General features: G+C 40.4%; 1 protein-coding gene across 1 annotated transcript in view; it reads right to left on the bottom strand.

The window, feature by feature from the left end:
* trmt44 (tRNA methyltransferase 44 homolog) overlaps nt 1-21,922 on the bottom strand; it is a 291,519-nt gene that overhangs the window by 195,114 nt on the left and 74,483 nt on the right. The window contains exon 3 of the mRNA XM_084403621.1: nt 15,448-15,667. Coding sequence (XP_084259747.1) covers nt 15,448-15,667 — 220 coding nt within the window. The remainder of the gene's footprint in view (nt 1-15,447; nt 15,668-21,922) is intronic.

Genomic DNA, 21,922 nt, shown 5'->3' with positions numbered 1-21,922 from the left:
CCACCTATTGGCCAATCTGGCTCATATTTTGATAACCTCTCCTCGATTTTTGTACTACCATATGGCAAAGTTTCAAGTCTCTAGCACTTACGGTTTGGGCTGCACGATGCGTTTTACGGCAGAAGAAAAATAATAATAATAAAAATCCTTACAATTACAATAGGGTTTCAGCACTTCGTGCTTGAACCCCTAATTAAAGCTGCAAGCAGCATTTATCGGGGTTCAAGCAGTTAAGGCCTTTAAGGCCTTGAAGCACATAAGTATCAAAAGACATTACGTTTTATTTAGCAAACATTTAACAACTGCCGTAATAGATGAAAAAGTCAATTTACAGCCAATACAGGCAGTTTACCATAGGAAATATATGGTTTTAAAGCGTTTTTACAGTTATAGCACCTTTTGCCTGAGTCTTCTTATAGTCTTGCCTGATCTCCACCACTTTTATTAGTAGTACTCAAAGTGTGCATATATATATGTGTCAAATTTGTTGTAAATATGTCATTTTGATTAGGAGTTTAGACAATTATATTCAGTGGCGTAACTAGCCAACACTGGGCCCTTAAGTAGGATTATCAAGGTGGGCCCCTTGATGACGCAATGTCCACGAGTAGTCTACCATGAATAGGACAGGATATGATCATACACAGCATATAAGAGATGAGATGATTAACAAAATCAGGAGGAGCCTACGCTCACCAAAAAAACCCCCCAAAAAAACCCACTGGTGACAGCGCACCATAACACATTGTTAGGCCTAGGTCCAAATACATAAAAAAGATGCTCTCTTACATTATAGCGGGATTTTCCGGGCTTTCCTATGTGCAACTGCAAAGTTGTCGATTAGATCAGGATTGTGCGCACGGGCATTCTCAATTGACCCTTCGCAGGGAGTTTGATTGACAGGCGATCTGACTAATCATAATCCGCCATTTTGTCCCACAGAGCAGTCAGGAGAGTTAGTAGATTAACATTGGAGGATTTAAATTTGAAAACCAAAGTGTGCTGACGTCTTAGCACTTTAAAACAACATTCCTTTTATGTTCATTCATGTTTATTTTAATGCTATAAATTAACTAGAAGGAAGAGATGATCGGTTCACGAGCAGCTTTAACTGAGCCTCCCCATACACAAAAGAAATAAATGTAAATATATTTTAAAGTGTCAAAAATATATGTGGCATATATTCCAAATACACTGACGTTGTCCACTTATATTTATCATTTTGAAATATATTCTGAAATATAACAAAAATATATGATGTTAAGTGTGAAATATATTTACATTTATAACATGTAATGTAAAATATATGACAAAATATATGGTCATAAAATGTTTAGCTTGCTAAAGAAGGGTCGAAAATGTATTTTGATCATAGTAATTCCTCTACCTTTTCCCCAATACACAACAGTAGGCTACCATATTTCACTACTGTATTATGACACACAGCTATAATAAATACTGTACTTACTTTTAAATGACTGCAATGTAAAATGACAGATAGTTGCTTTCCTAGGACTATTAAGCCATATTAGGTGGCACGTACCTAAAACTAACTGCAATTATTAGATTTATTGTTGTTTTATTGACATCTTTCCTGAAGTCATTTAAATATTGAAAATATGCACAATATTTATGATGCAAGTATAACAATGATACTCCAACAGTGAAGTGCACTTAAACAATAGATAGAACTCAGTGTCTAACACTGCATGCACACACTATTAAATATCTGTATTCAATTCTGTAAAAATAGGTAAAAAAAACCCTCTGCATTCTGTGTGTTGTTTCCTACATAAAATTGTCATTTTAGGCCAATAAAGTCAGTAAAGGGGCAGCTGTGGCCTACTGGTTAGGGCTTTGGGCTTTGGGCTTATAATCGAAGGGTTGCCGGTTCGATCACCGACCAGTAGGAATAATGTGGGTGGGTGAAGTTGAGCACTGCTCTCCCATGCCCACATCCATGGCTGAAGTGGTCTATCTAAAAAACAAATTGAAAATGTGTTGTTTGTTTGTGAAAATGTTGACTTTTAATATTTAACTAAAATATATTTATTGGGCCAATTTCAAATATTTGCATATATTCCAAAAATATATTCAGAAAATATATTTCAAATACATTTCTTTTGTGTATGGGTCGAGTCTACAGCGATCTGTCAGACACATTAAAGAGTCACAAAACGGTTTTTATTGTTTAAATGTCTCTAAAAAATGACTACATTTGAAAGGTGAGACTTTTGGTGCTTTTCCATTACCAGTACCAGCTCAACTCGACTCGACTCGGCTCGCTTGTCGCTCCGTTTTCCATTGCAGATAGTACCTCCACAATAGTACCTGATCGTCATAGTGACGCCGCAGGAAACTGCCGTGACTTAATCTTCTAAGCGAGATACATCCGCTGCCACACACACAGGACAATGGAGGAAATCGAGTGTATGCTGTTTTTGGATGTTTTTGTTTTTGCTGTTTTTTATTCAGGATACTCCGTCTGGCGTGTGCAATGATGACGCAGTGAATAGTGATGATTATCTCTGACCAATCAGCAGTCTGCCGTGTTTTCACGTCACATTTTAGTATCGTCTCAACTCGCTTAGAACCTCGCCGGAGGTGGTACGAAAAAAAGTACCTGGAAGCAGGTACAGGTACAACTTTTACACAGTGGAAAACCAAACAAAGTCGAGTCGAGTCGAGGCGAGCTGGTACTGTGTAGTGGAAAAGCGCCATTTGTTTCATATCAAAAGTACTTGTCTGACAGCGCGCAGTCTCCTCTCTGATCCGCATGTATTTCCATGTATTTTTCACTGCGTGAGAACTTGGTGTGGTGTGAGAGTGGCGTCGCTTGTCAGACATAGCAACAGTAACTAAAGTGGGCGGGTCTTTGCGAATGGTCATTGACAGTATGGACGGGGATTCGCCAGTCCCAATTCAAAACAAATTTTACCACAACCCATCATTGTTCGTTTCAAACATGTGAGAGCATCAAAATGATCCATGGGTGAAATTGGTTGGATTTAATTAATTTTTTTGTCAGTAGCTATCATAATTTTAACATTTTGGCATTATTGTTTAGCTATTTACCTATGTTTTCAAATTTCCTTTGTTTTTTTGTTGTTGTCTCGATCGGACTAACGGCTTTGAAGATAAACACAAATTTTTAAAGCTCTAAATGACACTTACAAAAACCATAAGGTGAAACCTGGCATGTTTGGTATTGTTGGACTCGGCAAGGATTCAGGAGACTTAGGAGGTCACACCTGTGAAAAAACACTGGCTTGAAACTTCTAAGGCTCCTTCAAGGCATTGTGCCAATGACGTATACTGAGTTTTTTTGAGATACACCAATGTTCTCATAGACTATCATGGCACCCTGGACAAAGACACTGCGTGCCAATTTTCAGTTGACTAACAGTTGGGTGCGCTTATAGCTATTTTTATGATTTTTTTCACTGTTATAGCGCCACCAAGTGGCCAATTGTCACGATTTTTTTCATGTCAACTCAGATTGAGCTTATGAACATGTGTCCCAAGTTTAGCGAAAATGTCTCTTTCCGCTCACAAGTTATAACCATTTTATAGTGCCACCAAGTGGCCAATTGTCATGATTTTTTTTCACATGACCTCAGAATGAGCTCATGAACATGTGTCCCAAGTTTTGTGAAAATATCTCTTTCCGTTCACAAGTTATAACCATTTTATAGTGCCACCAAGTGGCCAATTGTTGCGATTTTTTTCAAGTGATCTCAGATTGAGCTCGGGAAGATGTATCCCAAGTTCAGCAAAAAAATCTCTTTCCGTTCACAATTTATAACCGTTTCAGTAAAAGTGGCCCTGGTGCCATCAAATATTTTGGTTCCCCTTATCGACCGTTAATTGAAATTTTGAATTTTTTGGATGATTATTGATTGTCAGACTCCAGAGAATATTCTTGCAGTGGTTTGGTTCCGATCGGGCTAAAAACCTTGGAGAAGTTAGCAAAAATAGGTTTTTAAAAAAAATGCAATTTACTCAAAATTGGCGCCTGAAGGGCGAGCAAATCGGAGATAGCCATTTTGTCCGCCTTGAGCCAAGGATTCCAACGATATAAGACACTTGATCCTGGGACAAGCGGTCTAAGAGTTATGAGTGATTTTGAACTTTTGGTTGCTGTAGCGCCACCTATGGGCCATTCGGGGTCATACTCTGATAGGTTGTCCCCAAATTGAGGCCTACCATCTGGCCAGGTTTCAAGTCTCTAGGCCTTACGGTTTGTCCTGCACGATGCGTTTTACGAATCCTTACAATTACAATAGGGTTTCAGCATTTCATGCTTGAACCCCTAATAAGAATGAAGGCTTTTTGCCAGTTATAGCGCCACCTGTGGTCCGATCTCCATGAAACTCTGCATGCTTCCTCACCATGTTCTGACACATATGCTCATCAATTTTGGTGGAGTTCTGAGTTTTCATTTGGGATTTATAGGCTTTTTAGTGTATTTTGCCACGCCCCTTTTCTAAATGACCCTGTTACAGCCACCCAAATGCAAAAGTTCAACTTTTTTTCGATAATTATTGATCTAGAGAGTCCAGAGAATTGTCCTAGACTGGTTTGGTTCCGATCGGGCGAAAAACCAGGGACTAGTTCGCAAAAGTAGGTTTTGGACAAAATCCGACATAGCAGAAAATTTCCCCTGCCTACATCCAAATCGGAGATAGCCATTTTGTCCGCCTTGAGCCAAGGATTCCAACGATATAAGACACTTGATCCTGGGACAAGCGGTCTAAGAGTTATGAGCGATTTTGAACTTTTGGTTGCTGTAGCGCCACCTATGGGCCATTCGGGGTCATACTCTGATAGGTTGTCCCCAAATTGAGGCCTACCATCTGGCCAGGTTTCAAGTCTCTAGGCCTTACGGTTTGTCCTGCACGATGCGTTTTACGAATCCTTACAATTACAATAGGGTTTCAGCATTTCATGCTTGAACCCCTAATAAGAATGAAGGCTTTTTGCCAGTTATAGCGCCACCTGTGGTCCGATCTCCATGAAACTCTGCATGCTTCCTCACCATGTTCTGACACATATGCTCATCAATTTTGGTGAAGTTCTGAGTTTTCATTTGGGATTTATAGGCTTTTTAGTGTATTTTGCCACGCCCCTTTTCTAAATGACCCTGTTACAGCCACCCAAATGCAAAAGTTCAACTTTTTTTCGATAATTATTGATCTAGAGAGTCCAGAGAATTGTCCTAGACTGGTTTGGTTCCGATCGGGCGAAAAACCAGGGACTAGTTCGCAAAAGTAGGTTTTGGACAAAATCCGACATAGCAGAAAATTTCCCCTGCCTACATCCAAATCGGAGATAGCCATTTTGTCCGCCTTGAGCCAAGGATTCCAACGATATAAGACACTTGATCCTGGGACAAGCGGTCTAAGAGTTATGAGCGATTTTGAACTTTTGGTTGCTGTAGCGCCACCTATGGGCCATTCGGGGTCATACTCTGATAGGTTGTCCCCAAATTGAGGCCTACCATCTGGCCAGGTTTCAAGTCTCTAGGCCTTACGGTTTGTCCTGCACGATGCGTTTTACGAATCCTTACAATTACAATAGGGTTTCAGCATTTCATGCTTGAACCCCTAATAAGAATGAAGGCTTTTTGCCAGTTATAGCGCCACCTGTGGTCCGATCTCCATGAAACTCTGCATGCTTCCTCACCATGTTCTGACACATATGCTCATCAATTTTGGTGAAGTTCTGAGTTTTCATTTGGGATTTATAGGCTTTTTAGTGTATTTTGCCACGCCCCTTTTCTAAATGACCCTGTTACAGCCACCCAAATGCAAAAGTTCAACTTTTTTTCGATAATTATTGATCTAGAGAGTCCAGAGAATTGTCCTAGACTGGTTTGGTTCCGACCGGGCGAAAAACCAGGGACTAGTTCGCAAAAGTAGGTTTTGGACAAAATCCGACATAGCAGAAAATTTCCCCTGCCTACATCCAAATCGGAGATAGCCATTTTGTCCGCCTTGAGCCAAGGATTCCAACGATATAAGACACTTGATCCTGGGACAAGCGGTCTAAGAGTTATGAGCGATTTTGAACTTTTGGTTGCTGTAGCGCCACCTATGGGCCATTCGGGGTCATACTCTGATAGGTTGTCCCCAAATTGAGGCCTACCATCTGGCCAGGTTTCAAGTCTCTAGGCCTTACGGTTTGTCCTGCACGATGCGTTTTACGAATCCTTACAATTACAATAGGGTTTCAGCATTTCATGCTTGAACCCCTAATAAGAATGAAGGCTTTTTGCCAGTTATAGCGCCACCTGTGGTCCGATCTCCATGAAACTCTGCATGCTTCCTCACCATGTTCTGACACATATGCTCATCAATTTTGGTGAAGTTCTGAGTTTTCATTTGGGATTTATAGGCTTTTTAGTGTATTTTGCCACGCCCCTTTTCTAAATGACCCTGTTACAGCCACCCAAATGCAAAAGTTCAACTTTTTTTCGATAATTATTGATCTAGAGAGTCCAGAGAATTGTCCTAGACTGGTTTGGTTCCGATCGGGCGAAAAACCAGGGACTAGTTCGCAAAAGTAGGTTTTGGACAAAATCCGACATAGCAGAAAATTTCCCCTGCCTACATCCAAATCGGAGATAGCCATTTTGTCCGCCTTGAGCCAAGGATTCCAACGATATAAGACACTTGATCCTGGGACAAGCGGTCTAAGAGTTATGAGCGATTTTGAACTTTTGGTTGCTGTAGCGCCACCTATGGGCCAATCGGGGTCATACTCTGATAGGTTGTCCCCAAATTGAGGCCTACCATCTGGCCAGGTTTCAAGTCTCTAGGCCTTACGGTGTGTCCTGCACGATGCGTTTTACAAATCCTTACAATTACAATAGGGTTTCAGCATTTCATGCTTGAACCCCTAATAAGAATGAAGGCTTTTTGCCAGTTATAGCGCCACCTGTGGTCCGATCTCCATGAAACTCTGCATGCTTCCTCACCATGTTCTGACACATATGCTCATCGATTTTGGTGAAGTTCTGAGTTTTCATTTGGGATTTATAGGCTTTTTAGTGTATTTTGCCACGCCCCTTTTCTAAATGACCCTGTTACAGCCACCCAAATGCAAAAGTTGAACTTTTTTTCGATAATTATTGATCCAGAGAGTCCAGAGAATTGTCCTAGACTGGTTTGGTTCCGATCGGGCGAAAAACCAGGGACTAGTTCGCAAAAGTAGGTTTTGGACAAAATTCGACATAGCAGAAATTTTTCCCTGCCTGCATCCAAATCGGAGATAGCCATTTTGTCCGCCTTGAGCCAAGGATTCCAGCGATATAAGACACTTGATTTTGGGACAAACGGTCTAAGAGTTATGAGCGATTTTGAACTTTTGGTTGCTGTAGCGCCACCTATGGGGCAATCGGGGTCATACTCTGATAGGTTGTCCCCAAATTGAGGCCTACCATCTGGCCAGGTTTCAAGTCTCTAGGCCTTACGGTGTGTCCTGCACGATGCGTTTTACAAATCCTTACAATTACAATAGGGTTTCAGCATTTCATGCTTGAACCCCTAATAAGAATGAAGGCTTTTTGCCAGTTATAGCGCCACCTGTGGTCCGATCTCCATGAAACTCTGCATGCTTCCTCACCATGTTCTGACACATATGCTCATCGATTTTGGTGAAGTTCTGAGTTTTCATTTGGGATTTATAGGCTTTTTAGTGTATTTTGCCACGCCCCTTTTCTAAATGACCCTGTTACAGCCACCCAAATGCAAAAGTTGAACTTTTTTTCGATAATTATTGATCCAGAGAGTCCAGAGAATTGTCCTAGACTGGTTTGGTTCCGATCGGGCGAAAAACCAGGGACTAGTTCGCAAAAGTAGGTTTTGGACAAAATTCGACATAGCAGAAATTTTTCCCTGCCTGCATCCAAATCGGAGATAGCCATTTTGTCCGCCTTGAGCCAAGGATTCCAGCGATATAAGACACTTGATTTTGGGACAAACAGTCTAAGAGTTATGAGCGATTTTGAACTTTTGGTTGCTGTAGCGCCACCTATGGGCCAATCGGGGTCATACTCTGATAGGTTGTCCCCAAATTGAGGCCTACCATCTGGCCAGGTTTCAAGTCTCTAGGCCTTACGGTGTGTCCTGCACGATGCGTTTTACAAATCCTTACAATTACAATAGGGTTTCAGCATTTCATGCTTGAACCCCTAAAAATCAGTACAATTACAATAGGGTTTCAGCACTTCGTGTTTGAACCCCTAATAATAAAAATCCTTACAATTACAATAGGGTTTCAGCACTTCGTGCTTGAACCCCTAAAAATCAGGACAATTACAATAGGGTTTCAGCACTTCGTGCTTGAACCCCTAAAAATCAGTACAATTCAGAGCATGTGAGCGGAGTGGAGCGGGAGCGAGCGGGGAGCACGAGCGGGCGGATCTTGGACAGAGCGCAGAGCGGCAATTTCAAAAGGACGGAGCGTCGCATTTCCCGCTCCAATTTCGCTCCGCTCCGCTCACACCACGAGTCTGAAGCATGCTCAGTCAAGCCTGACCCTGAATCCATTTGTCTTGCACAGTCATCAACAGTAGACTATTTTCAGGCAAAACTCGGCTCAATAATGGAGTTCAAAAAGTAAAATGAGAATTCATACAGGTGTAGCCTATCAATATAAGTCGCTCCGGAGTGGCCTATAAGGCGCATCAGTCAAAAAATGCGCCATGAAGAAGAAAAAACATAGGCCTAGCCTCGCACTGGACTATAAGTCACATTTATTTAGAAATTTATACAAAAAAAAAAAAAAATGTTATGGACAGGACAGTTCTCCGTTACGGACGTGAGCGCTCTGAAAGCGGCACTAAGACTGCTTTAAAACTTTCACTCAGACCTCAAACAGAAAGCACAAAGCCTGTCTTTAAATTTAATTTCGTTTTGTATTAATTGTATCTTAATTTTAATCAAGGTTTCATCAACCAATTGTCTGGATTTAATAAGAAGTAAATATATTAGAAAATAGATAACCACGATACGAAGGCGCCGGCGTGAACCTGGAGTTTGTCTCATGAATGAACCAGCGTATAGCCTACTTGCCTCACACACCTGAGACATATATATAAAGCTTGAAATGTCTACTTTTAAACAGAACAATTCAAAACGAAAGAAAACAGACTGCTCTCCCGTATGAAATGTGCATTTCTCTCAGGCGCGTTCACTACTGCGAAGATCACGAGTCAGCATCTTTCCAGCCGACAGACATAAAAAAAAATTAAAATGTCTTCTGCTATGTTTTACATATTCATAATCATTTTGCCGGTTCGTTGTGACAGCTTTTAGGTGCCCTTACATGTTACGTGAACGCATCAGCACTGAAAACATAGAGATTTTTTTCTTTTGGGGGCATTTTGTTTGTTTTCAGACTTTCTCATTTGCCTGCGCGATGTTAGAGGACGCTGTTAATAAAGTTGCGAGTAGGCCTACACATTGGATTCACGTTTATTATTATAGGCTATTTAAAAAAATACCCCAGTTTTTATGCCAGTCGTATCATTTTAATCATTTTTGTTGTATTTATCCGCCACACACCTTGAAGGCCGGTCCGTGTCTGATATTGTCTGATTTTAAACCGGTCCGTGGCGCAAAAAAGGTTGGGGACCGCTACAAGTGATATGCATGTAGATTTTTTTTCCTTTTTTGGAGCGAGCGGGGGTGATTTGAGTGGAGCGCGAAGCAAACTGCGTTGAGCGCTGAGCGAAAATGAGCGGAGCGGCCTGATGTAGCTTTGAGCGGGGGAGCGGAGGGGTGAACAGTTCAGTGAGCGATGAGCGGAGATTCTCACCGCTCCACTCCGCTCACATGCTCTGGTACAATTACAATAGGGTTTCAGCACTTCGTGCTTGAACCCCTAAAAATCAGTACAATTACAATAGGGTTTCAGCACTTCGTGCTTGAACCCCTAAAAATCAGGACAATTACAATAGGGTTTCAGCACTTCGTGCTTGAACCCCTAATAAAAATCCTAACAATTACAATAGGTGTTCAGCACTTCGTGCTTGAACCCCTAATAAAAATCCTAACAATTACAATAGGTTTTCAGCACTTCGTACTTGAACCCCTAATGATTAGATGGAGATGGATGACATGTATAGCAGCATCTGGTAAGGAACATTCTTCTGTTTATGTTATATCATACAGCTAGACCTATAATAACGACAAGACCTTTCCAAGCAATAGCCAATTGACATCATATCCGGGAGATAAGTCAGTCATTTCGAGTAAAATCACAGGCTTCGTTTATCCCGTGCGAATGCGCCACACGAAATTCAGATGTGGGTGGGTAATTTCTAATTCACACGAGGTCCCCAGATAATACTAATCCAGTGTGAATAGGGCTATAGATAACCAAATACCTAAATATTTAACTTCGTTTTTAACTGGGATACTGTACATTGTTATATTAGGATGATCATGAATGGCCAAATCCCTCGCATTTTGACATATTTAGCATTAAACCTGAAGCTTTTGAAAAAATCTTGATTAACTGAGTGTTAGGGGTATTTGCTGTTAATTTCTTAGGAAACGAGTAGTTTTGTCAGCAAATTGACCGGCAATAAAATTATTCCAGTTTTTAATCTAGAAGCCAGTGCTTTAGTAAACACTTTGTAATCCATATTTCGTAGTGTAATGGGGAGTAGGTTAATAATCTTTTCCTTAATCTCTTCCCGATCAAAATTATAAACCCTTGTTTCATAGTTCGCAATAATTCATTATCACTTATACAATCGTGTAAGGCTTCAAATAAAATATATTTTAGGTCATCCCAAAAGAATTAATAAAAATCTGCGGTTAAACCATCAGGACCCAGTGATTTACCAGGTTTACTTTGTTTAACAGCTGCAATCAATCTATTGTATGGTTATGTCGTCTGATTCACAAAAGTTGACTGGATATTATTTATCATCATCTGAATTATTATTATTTTTAAATAATAGAGGAAATGGATGTATGCAAATGTAAACCTCTTTTGCTATTATGTAATGATTTGATTGTTCTACTTTGTACACAATTAAACTGTCTTTCTTGTCATCTTTTTTCCAAATTAATGAAGTATGAGCAATTATTCTCACCCTCTTAGCCACTTAGACCTAGATCTCACATATGCCCCTTTTGCCTTTTTAATATAGATTTCATCTAAAATGGAATGTAGCTAAAGTTTTTCTTTCTCTTCTTCTGACATTTTAGGTTGGCAACAACATTTATTAATCTCTTGAATTAACTGCATTTCTTTTTCATGTTTCATTTTTATCAGATTTTTGCTAAAGCTCATTGAATATGCTCTCAATTTGTTTTAAATATTCCCATTTAGTACCACTTGACATCTTTTTTACTTTAAATTCTGCAATATTTTGACCTCTGCATTCCACTTCCGCAGACTTCACGAGCATGTTAATGGCCAGTGCAAACAGAGACACAGAGATTGTGCAGCTTGTAATGATACCCTTCTCCAGACGATGCCACTCCGAGACTGAAGTCCCAGAGGACACCCTAAGACTAAAGTTGTTATAATAGTCAAGGATGAGATTTCGAATCTTCTCTGGAATGTGGTATCTGCTCAGGGCCACTTCCACCAATCTATGTGGTATCGATCCATAAGCATTGGCCAGGTCCAGCCACAGCACTGCCAAGTCCCCTTTACCCTCTCGTGCCTCCCTGATCAGCTGTGTCACCACCCCTGTGTGTTCGATACACCCTGGGACTCCTCCCTTCTGCACCGAGGTGTCTATGTAGTTATTCTTAAGGAGAAATCCCATCAGACGATTGGAAACAATCTTGAAGAAGATTTTGCACTCAACACTAAGGAGGGAGATTGTCCTAAACTGCTCGATGTTACTTGCATTCTCCTCCTTGGGAATCCACACACCTTCTGCGTATCTCTACTGCTGAGGTACTCTCCCTCTTCTCCAGATGGTTCTTAGATTCTTCCAAAGACGTTCCAGAAGCCTGGGGCAATGTTTGAAGACCTTGTATGGAACTCCACTTGGGCCCGGTGCTGATGATATTCTGGCAGATTTGATGACCTCTTTGACTTCCTTAAGGGTGGGTTCGTTGATGTTAAAGAGGGTGCTAGGTTCAGGTGGGCATATAAGGGCTGCACAGTGACCAAGGTCTTGCTCCCTCATGCCATCGCTGTAGGTGTTGCGTATATAGCAGTTGATATCCTCCTCAGGACATGAGAGTTGACCACTGTGTTTCTCTCCCAGCAGCTTCCTTGTAAAACCGATGGATCTGCAATGAAGGCACTGCGCCTACGGGCCCTCTTCCTTGCCCCTCTTCCTGTGCCACTCAGCACGCCGAAGGGTGATTATTTACCTCATTAAACAGCTGCGCTATACATTTAAAAGGTGTATAGTATATATTCATATATAAATATATTTACTTGTTTTTCATGAATGTATTTTACAGCTATACAAAGAGCAATGTGTAACATTTTATGAGATTTAGTGCTACGCTTATTCACTCTTATTTGTTCCCCACTAAATAATGTTTTTTTCACTAAATGTTTAGATTTTATACAATTATTGTGCACTCATGATTTTTCCAGATCAACTTTTGCTGCTTATTTATCCACTAATCTAGTTTATAATAGCATATTTGTCATAGATTATGATCATATATTTTTTTCATTTGCTGTTTTTCTTTATAATAAAGTTGTCTGTATTTAGTAGATTGTGTTTAACACAAAAGAGTATTTATCACTTCAACACACAGAGGTATAGAAATTCTACATTGAAAAAAAAAAACTGCGCTGGTATTAGGGTTGGGGCGATGTCTACCAATTTGGCATCAGACGATGTCTACAGTGAAACATCGCAATGGACGATGACATCGGGAAGGAGGGGTGACGGGGGGGGGGGGTATAATAACATTCTCATTTTCCACTAGATATTTTCCTCTACATCTCATCAGCAATTTTGATTTTGGCACGCTCTGCAGCAGCTGACCAATAAGGAGCGAATGTACAGTGACGTGACAAAACTGCCAGATTCAAACTGTGCTTTCGCGCTATGGCTGGCGCTGAGCCAAAGACGAATATCACAACTATTCAGTGTTTTTAACCACATAATGTTTATTTTAGGTTTCAGACTAGTGATCGACCGATATTTGCGGGTTTTACGTGTATCGGCATCGGCCGATACGCGGCTGCTGCGTTTGCCGATAGTTTTTTCCCGGCATTATTTACAAACAGGCGTCTGCAGGCAGCTCTGTGTTGCTGGAGACGCTGCAGTTCACGTGCAGCCCATGCACTGCCCCTCCCACACTAGAAGAGTGCTGGAAGCCTCTTCAAGACAACGGCAAGTTTTAAACTTTCAAAGCATCTTTTAACTGTTTGACTTAGCTGAAATATTGCCATACACTTTGAAAGTGGAAACACGTTGCTCTATATGTGCGTGCAACTATAGCTAAGCAAGTTTGTCGGTCCAAATAGAAAACGCGAATGCCGAATGCCTCATCTATAAAACTGCTTGTCATTTTATTTAGGGAGCTGCAAATAGCTAAGTTTGAGGCTATCCATATGCATACGGCAGCTGTTACGAACACTGGTCATAGGATTAAATAATGCCGACGTTGTTCCATGATTCCGTGATATTTGTAGGAGTTTTATTCAGCGACCACCTGGCTGAGGATTGGACGTGTGCTCATAAAAGAAGCGACGCGGTTGCGACACGCATGCGATGCAGCGCGCTCGTTTGTCCAGGCGCTCCTAACGTATGCCGTGGTGAGATGAACACATCTCAACTTTTCAGAATGCCGCAAGCGCACGCAGGTCATGACACAAAACACAACTGACCTTTCCATGACAACATCGAAAGCTCGGCCGAACAGCTGATCATAGCTGGACAGGGCGGGTTTTTATTTCTCATCTCCATAAATACATGTAGTCGTAAAGGGCTAGAAATAAATGAATCCTTACTTCCTTGTCATCATGGAGAGCGCAGTTCATGGTTGCATAGCAGCGACAGACGCCACGGGAGCGCAAGCGCTTGTAGAAAGGAGAAAGCGGCGCGGCCGTGCTTTCCACACGTTTTTAGACGCGATATGTGATAAACTGAGAATCTATTTGGTTTAAAATCGTTTTTGTTTTGTTTAAAATGGAGGAAAAGCCATTTTCTAAGGAAAGCCATTTGCTCTACAAGAGATTAAGTTAAGTGCACTAAAATTTAGGCCTCAGCATTAAATGACTAGGTTGTAAATAGTTGGTTACTTTTAAAATTAAGTATAGTACAGTTTGCACTTTATTATGCTGCTTGCTTGTTGCGACTGTGCAATAGTGTAATTATTTTATTTATGCTTAAATATTTATTTTCAGTATTTGAATTATGCTTAAATATTTATTTTCAGTATTTTCAGCACTGAACTTTTTTTTTTTTTACTTGTTCTACCTCACATGTTTTTAATATATGTCAAATATAGTTTTTTTAAGTTCAATAAATGTTCCTTTTTTAAATTGAGACTTGTAACATTTGTTATCATCATTGTGTCATTTTTATGATGTAAATTGAGTGAGCAAAAGCAGTATCGGCTCCAAATATCGGCCCAAGAAAATCGGCAGCCCGTATCGGTCATCGGCTAAGGCTGAAGAAAAAAAATCGGTATCGGCATCGGCACAAAAAAATCCATATCGGTCGATCCCTATTTCAGACATTTAAACACATATAATTTATAACAAAACAATACATTTATAGTTTGTAAAATACACAATGGTGTCTATGGAAGCAGCAATAACAATCCGTTCAAATTATATTTGCCGACGTGTTTTATTCATATCAGATAGACAGTGTAAGTAACTATAAAGTTAACTCTATTCTTCTCCCAGTTCACCGGCCACTTACTTTCATGTATTTCAGGAGAAACTGATGAATTCACGTGCTGTAATAAATCCAACAGACAGGAATCTCTGAACTGCAGCCCAAACAAACATGACGGCGCCCATCTCACCTTACAGATCAAGATAATTTATAAAGGTTTTTAAACGACAAAACAAACTCACTTACACGTATTTGAGAATCGGAATAGAAGATAGATGATGACATGGTAAGCAAGTTTGTTAATATTTAGAAATAAAAGCGCTATATCTGTCATACAGGGATCGCGAGGCTGGCTCAACAACTTTGTCTTTGTATGGGGTGGCGACAGAGAACACTGCCTACATCACCAATGCCAGGATGCACCACTGCTTAAATTAGCTGGCCAGAAAATTCTGACAATATCAGAATATTTTCTCACTTAAAATCTTTAATTTGTGTATAATTTTGGATTCATAGTAGGTCTATAAGTTGACCGTCTCTCTGGAGAAATCCTGGTTCTCTCTACGACTAATTCATCGCTGATGCATGTGGAAAGACACAGTCAAGATTTCATTTAAAAAAAATAAAAATAATAATAATAATAATCATGCCCTTACCTTTACTAATGCTTTGTACTTTTCTTTCAGCTGCTGGTAGAGAATACCGTATTTCTCTACAGGTATGAGGGACAGGGTGCTCTTAAACTCACTGGCCTTGCTCTCCAGAGCCCACCGTGATAGTTTGGGTAGAAGTTCTGAATGGAGCCAGGAGAGTTTAGGGTAAGCTACTCCATCACTGTACCACTGTTCAGGCCTCAAAGCATGAATAGACAACTTCCTGGAAAAGATTTTTACCACAAAAAAAAAACACAATACAAAAAAAAACACATGAAACCATATTGTTTTCATATTCTCTATCAGTCAGCTCTCCAGTGATAGTACACATTCTGCTGCATCTATATACAGTATTATGACATAAGCTAATAAAGTGTACATTAATAAAGTACTTAAAAATCAATTGCAAACTATTAGTTTATAGTTAATTCATGGTTTATATATTGTGGTCTCTAAATTGTTAATATATTAATAGGCTATATACAAATAGTAAGTTCTTCATTCATTGTCACTGTAATTAACACAATTATTGTATATTAGGCTAAAATTCAGCTTTACCACGATACCACAGCAGTATAATCCCAAACTTTTGTTGTGTTCCCTTCATTTTAGTGACGACTGCTTCTCAAATCTCGGAGTTCAAAGCGGGATTCGCAAAACGCTTGCATTTGAAGATGGGTCAGTACCCAGTTTATTTGGACTAACTTGCTCCTCAGAATCACAACCTGTAAGTATGACTAATTGTTGATGTATATATTTTCTACCGGTTGTTCAAAATACTTAGTTTTGTGTTTTATATTGTGTAAGTTTCCGGCTAACTGGCTAACTCGCGTTATTACTGTCTTACTGAAATACTTATGCTAATCAGCTGTGGGCCCACTATTACCTAAAACTGCGTCTATTAATGCAGATTGTCTGTCATTCTTACTACTTTAAGTAAAGATAAAGGATGGAGCAAGATTTGTTGTGCATCGCAATTAATTAGAAATATACACATTTCGGTTTGTTGATGGACTTACACTTGTTAATGCTGATGGTGAGGAATTACAGTTGCCAACATCTCATAATGTACCTCAAACTGAGTAGTGTATCACTGAGAAAGGTCCTTGCAATGGAGGTTCAGATTGAACTAGAATGCATTTCCGGAGGAACTGCGAAGTGTGCTTGCTCGGATGCGGTTCACTAACGTGAGCAGGAAGTGGATAAGGGTGCGTTGAAGTTTGCTTGATCTGAGAATTTCAACAATAGTACTTTTTTCAAGATTGTGCAAAAAGGTGAAAAGTTATGTGCATTAAGAGACATGTCTGCAATGTAGACTAGTGCCAAATGGCATTGTTTATGTGGCTTGGTTGTTGGTTTTGAAATATTTGGTTATGAATATACAGCAGAGAGTGGGAGTGTTTTGGGTGATGAAATAGTATTGAAAAGAAGTTGACAGTCTTCATTTACTGTATCCAATAAGCCAATACAAAACTCATCCAGCTGTTCTGAGGTTGAGTGTTCCCTTTGATTAGGAACAAATTTACTATCTCAAATTAAGGTCTACTGTAATTAGCGCGATGCTTTGATTGCTGCTGTCAAGATGGTTGTCATCACCTAGAAACGCTGATTTTTATAGCCTACCGTCAGTCCTCATATTGGCCCTCATTTATCAAAAGTGCGTACACCAAATTTCCAGCGTACACCTGGCGTACACCCAAAACCACGGTGACTTTGAGATTTATCAATATGGACGTTGGCGTATGGCACGCTCAAATCCTACGCCAGCTCAGGAGGTGGTGTACATGTACGCACGTTTTGAGTTAGTGCGGAAATGCGCAGAAAAATTCCTAACACCACAAAACGCACTGACAAACTAAAAGATATGATATATTATGACCCACTGTAAAAAAACAACAACATAGTAATTATAAACTTCAGTGTTTATTTTTGTGCACCATGGACTTCAATGTTTAATTTGTGTGACTTTACCAAAGCATTTGATTTGTAGGCATATGTATTCCTTCAGTTGCGAGCCTGTGCGCTTTACCTGACGTTTCAGGGTTAGGCCCGGCAGGTGCGCACGGACTGGGTTCAGTAAGGCCGGTGACACACTGGATGCGTGACGTGAGCGTCTCAGCTGCGTGGCGTGTCCATTTTTATTTCGGCTCCCATGTTAACAGGTTAGAGCTTGCACACTGCCTGCGTGACAAGCGTGGCTCGAGCCGCGCGGAAAACGCGTGCATGCTAGAAACAGAACCGACGCCTATTTTTCACGTGACACGCAAGCGTGTTGGAAGCGTTTCCAGGCAAAATAGGAAAAGATGTTTATATGTCATTTTGACACGAATACATATTAATAAATAACATTTTGATGTTTGAAAGTCTCTAGGTTTTGACATAAATGCGGATATAAATGTAGTTAAAAAAATAACAATTTTCAAATATTGCACCTGTCAATACAGAACAAAATATTCTGTAGCCTATTTTGTGTCAGTACTGCCGACGTTGTCTTTGCTGCTATATTTATGTTTAACATGAAGTATAGGCCTTCCACAACTCTCTCCCCATATGTCAAATATATCACCAATGAGGCCTATCATGTCAACCTATAGCAGCAGCAGCGCCGCGTCAGACACGTTTCTGGTGTGCAAAGACATAGAAAACGCCACGCAGCTGACACGCAACAGAAACGGCACGCTCACGCCACGCAGCCAGTGTGTCACCGGCCTAATGAAAGGCTTTCAATGACCAAAAAAAAATTCAGACTGACAAAATAATAAAAATGACATTCTTCTTTTAAATAATAATAATAATAATAATAATAATAATAATAACGACATTCTTCTTCTAAATAACAATAAGCGTCATTAATAATAAAAATCTAGAAATCAATTTTGTTTCTTTCCACTTCCCTGGTGATGGTCTCGATCTCCACGTCGGATAAGTTTCTCTTCTTTGCCGTCTTCCGTGTGTCCATGGCGTAAAATGAGTGCGTGGGGGAAGCGGAGACTTGAATATATAGGGGTGTGTTATTCTAATGACGATCGTTTTCAGCCGCGGCATTTATCAAGGGCAGGTATTGCGTACACCTGGATTTCAAGGGTACGCACAGCTTCATAAATCAGGCGGTGAGAGGAGTGCAAGCATAATCTTACGCAAACATATACGCCCGTTTCTACGCAAGAATGATAAATGAGAGCCACTGTAACTAAATGAAAAACGCTATCAGTTTCACTATTAGCTTACTCTAGCGATGCAATCGCAACAACATGGATAACGCTGTTTGGCCTTGTCTAACTTTATATGACATATGCGCCATATGCTAGAGTTAAGGCCATTGCACACTGAGTCCGAAATTCGCATCCGAAATTTTCGCACGTTAAAAAAAAAAATTCGACCTCACGTTATGTCAATCATGCTTGCACACTGTCTACGAAACTTTCGTCCGTAAAAAAAAAATTCGGATTGGGTTCGATTTTCTGCGTTTTTCGCATCCACAGCCAGTGTTTTGTGAGGTTTTTTGAAAATTCAGAGCCACCGTACAAGCGAACGACAAAATCCAGAATGACGTCTGACAAGTTGATACACTTCGTCTCGCAGCACAAGTACTGTATGAAAAACAAAATGCGGATTACAAAGACACTGAATAAAATATAACCTGTATACAGCTGTTCTGTCTGCCCAGCGCTTCTGCCGGCCGCGTGTGTGTGTGTGTGTCCGTCCATAGACATAGGCCTACTGCCAGTTTCTGTTCAGGATCGATTGGTTCACGGAAATTGGTGGTCTTCTTTTTAATATGTGGCTCCAGTATCGCTAGCAAAGCATCAAACTGTTCCACTGACATTCTGAGGTAAATTTTGAATCGTTTGGGATAATTTCGCAACTCCTTGATAAGGAGGTGAAACTCTCCTTCCTCTCGGCGCAATCTCAGGATTGGATGGACCCAATATTTCTTCTTTCTTTTTTTCTTTTTAAGAAGAAAGAGGGCAACAAATTCATCCTCACTGCTTGACGAATGCATTTAGTATTTTTTGCGTTTTTTTTCCGCAAAGGTTTAATAAATACGTATCGGACTCAGTGTGCAAGGTTTCTGTGCGTGACGAATTTTACTGCTGACGAACACGAAAAAACGCATACGAAAATTTCGGACTCAGTGTGCAATGGCCTTTACACATCCCGCTCCCGCTGCCATTTCAGGGCTTGAATTTCGGTGCAGGAATGTGGGGATTGCGCATAATTTAAACCATTCCCGCAAGGTTAGCTTTTATAGTGCGAGAAATTCCCGCACAAATATATTGCGAGATGCGAGAAAAAAGATGTCAAACTGTCTTTTATTTTTCGAATTTAATTCCTCAATCAGCACTGGACCGGCATTTTCTGTCTTCCGCTGAGTCCTGGCCGTAAACAGATCATACGTTTCACGCTGTCAATGCAGTGGTCTGCGTTGCGCTGATCTTATTCACACTATCGAGTGTAGGTGCAGCATTCTAACATTGAGTCATAATGAGCTGTTTGTGAAGAAATGATCCGCTTCCAAATTATGTAATTTTAATCACTAAATTGAAACATTAAAAAACAATTTGCCCTTTATGGTGTGCGAGTGATAGAGTGCGGCAGCAACGAACCAACTGATCACCTTGCAGCGTAACAACATTGAATGTTCGGCCGAACAGCTGATCCAGGGCCGGCCCGCGGCATAGGCGGAATAGGCAAATGCTAGGGGCGCCACTAATCCATAGGGGCGCCAGAGTGAGTGAACTAGTTATTTTTTTATTTTTTACAATTTTTTTTTTTATATAATTAGGGCTGGGACGGTTACCGCATTACCGCAAAAAAAAAAAAAAAAAATTTAAACACGGGCCTTCACATGTGTTCACGTTGTGTCTAATGACATTGATTCTAATGACATGGATTGTGTCTAATAACATTGTGTCTTACATGGATTCAAGGTTTTCTAAACAAAACTTATCATCAAAAGATGGAACAAATCCGACCTTTCGCAAGTTCGCAAGTTGTTTCATGACACATAATAACATTCCATTCGTAGGCTATTGACTATAACCCCTTATTTACACTCTGTGGCGTGTTACGGCTGCGACGCGGCTACCGGAGCTGATCGCGCCCACTCTAGTCAATGCTTGTGTTTACAACAGCCACGACGCGGCGCGTTTCAGAAGCGTCTCTCAGCGCCGCTTCGATAAAGATAGGCGCCTAGTCTATTTTCGACGGACGCCGCGTCCAAGCCGCACCGTAAATAAATAAAAAAAAGTAAAAGCAGGACCTCAGCTTTTAATTGCACGTGCTTATTTAACAGAATTCTCTCACGTGAAGACCGCATTTGTCAACCCTCGCGAGTCGCGGCAAGTGCACACTCACAGCACCAGAGAGTAATCTTGACGGCACTTGCAAGAAAATGGATAAGTAGGCTACATAATCAAATTCACAAATATTACACCATTTAAACATTATTAAAAATACACAGGCTACTGAGTTACTAAAACAATATTTGTCAAAGAATACACTTGTATGTTCACAGTTTGAACGTTCTTGTTTCCATTTGTTTAATTTCAAGATCTGAGGTGAATTATCCATTGTTGCTTTTACAGCTACAAAGCTGGAGCACTAAACAATATTCAAAGTCACATTGCATGCTTTTAACATTAAATAAAGCACATAAACACTACCTGAGATTATCATTGACACACTTTGTATGTTGTTCCAGCCGCAACGTCGCAGAAAAAAAAAACTGGGGGAGGGGGGTTGAGGTTTAAAGCGGTTTACCGCAATACCGCGGGAATTTCTTGCTTTTCAACCGCGGTAAGAAAAAATCCATACCGTCCCAGCCCTATTTATAATACTATTTTAAAACCATTAATTCGAAATACTACCAAATAAAGCAAAAAAAAAAAAAAAAAAAAAATCCGGCACATCAATCTTCCCCCGCCCAGCGAGTGCTTGAAGTGCGTCAGAAACAGAGCGCGCGCGCGATCAGTTGTTAGTAATTTGTTGTGTAGCGTGCGCGACGCCACATCCAATGTAGACAGCATTGCTTTTGTTTGAGGGCGCTTAACACACTCAGGCTCGTAGAAACGGGCCTGGCAGCTCGCGCCAGTTCTAGACACGGTGAAAGTTTCCTGATTGTGATGGATGGCCGAATTTACATGACACATTATAAATGAGCATTATAGTCTGCGATAGATACAGTGCCAAAAAGAAGAGAAGAGGATAAAAGGGGATAAAGACAGAGGTAAAGTGTAGTGAACGAACAGTTTATCTAATTGCATAGGAGTAAGATACTACAATTTCATGGCAGTTATTTTTACCTTAAACTTAATGTTAGCAGTTGTTCTGAGTTCTCCAGAGGCCCTAGACAGTGTGATTTTGTAACAATCATGTCAGTTTTAAGACGCATTTTTTATTATCAAATTTTTTTTATTAATGTTTTACTCTACAGTTGTGCAGTTTTGGGGTGGATACAGTGCAGGCTATATTATTA

Source organism: Rutilus rutilus (assembly GCF_951802725.1).
Source record: "Rutilus rutilus genome assembly, chromosome: 3".
NCBI classification, from domain to species: Eukaryota; Metazoa; Chordata; class Actinopteri; order Cypriniformes; family Leuciscidae; genus Rutilus; species Rutilus rutilus.
Note: the sequence above shows the minus strand (reverse complement) of the source record. Positions and strands in the feature narration are given on the sequence as shown.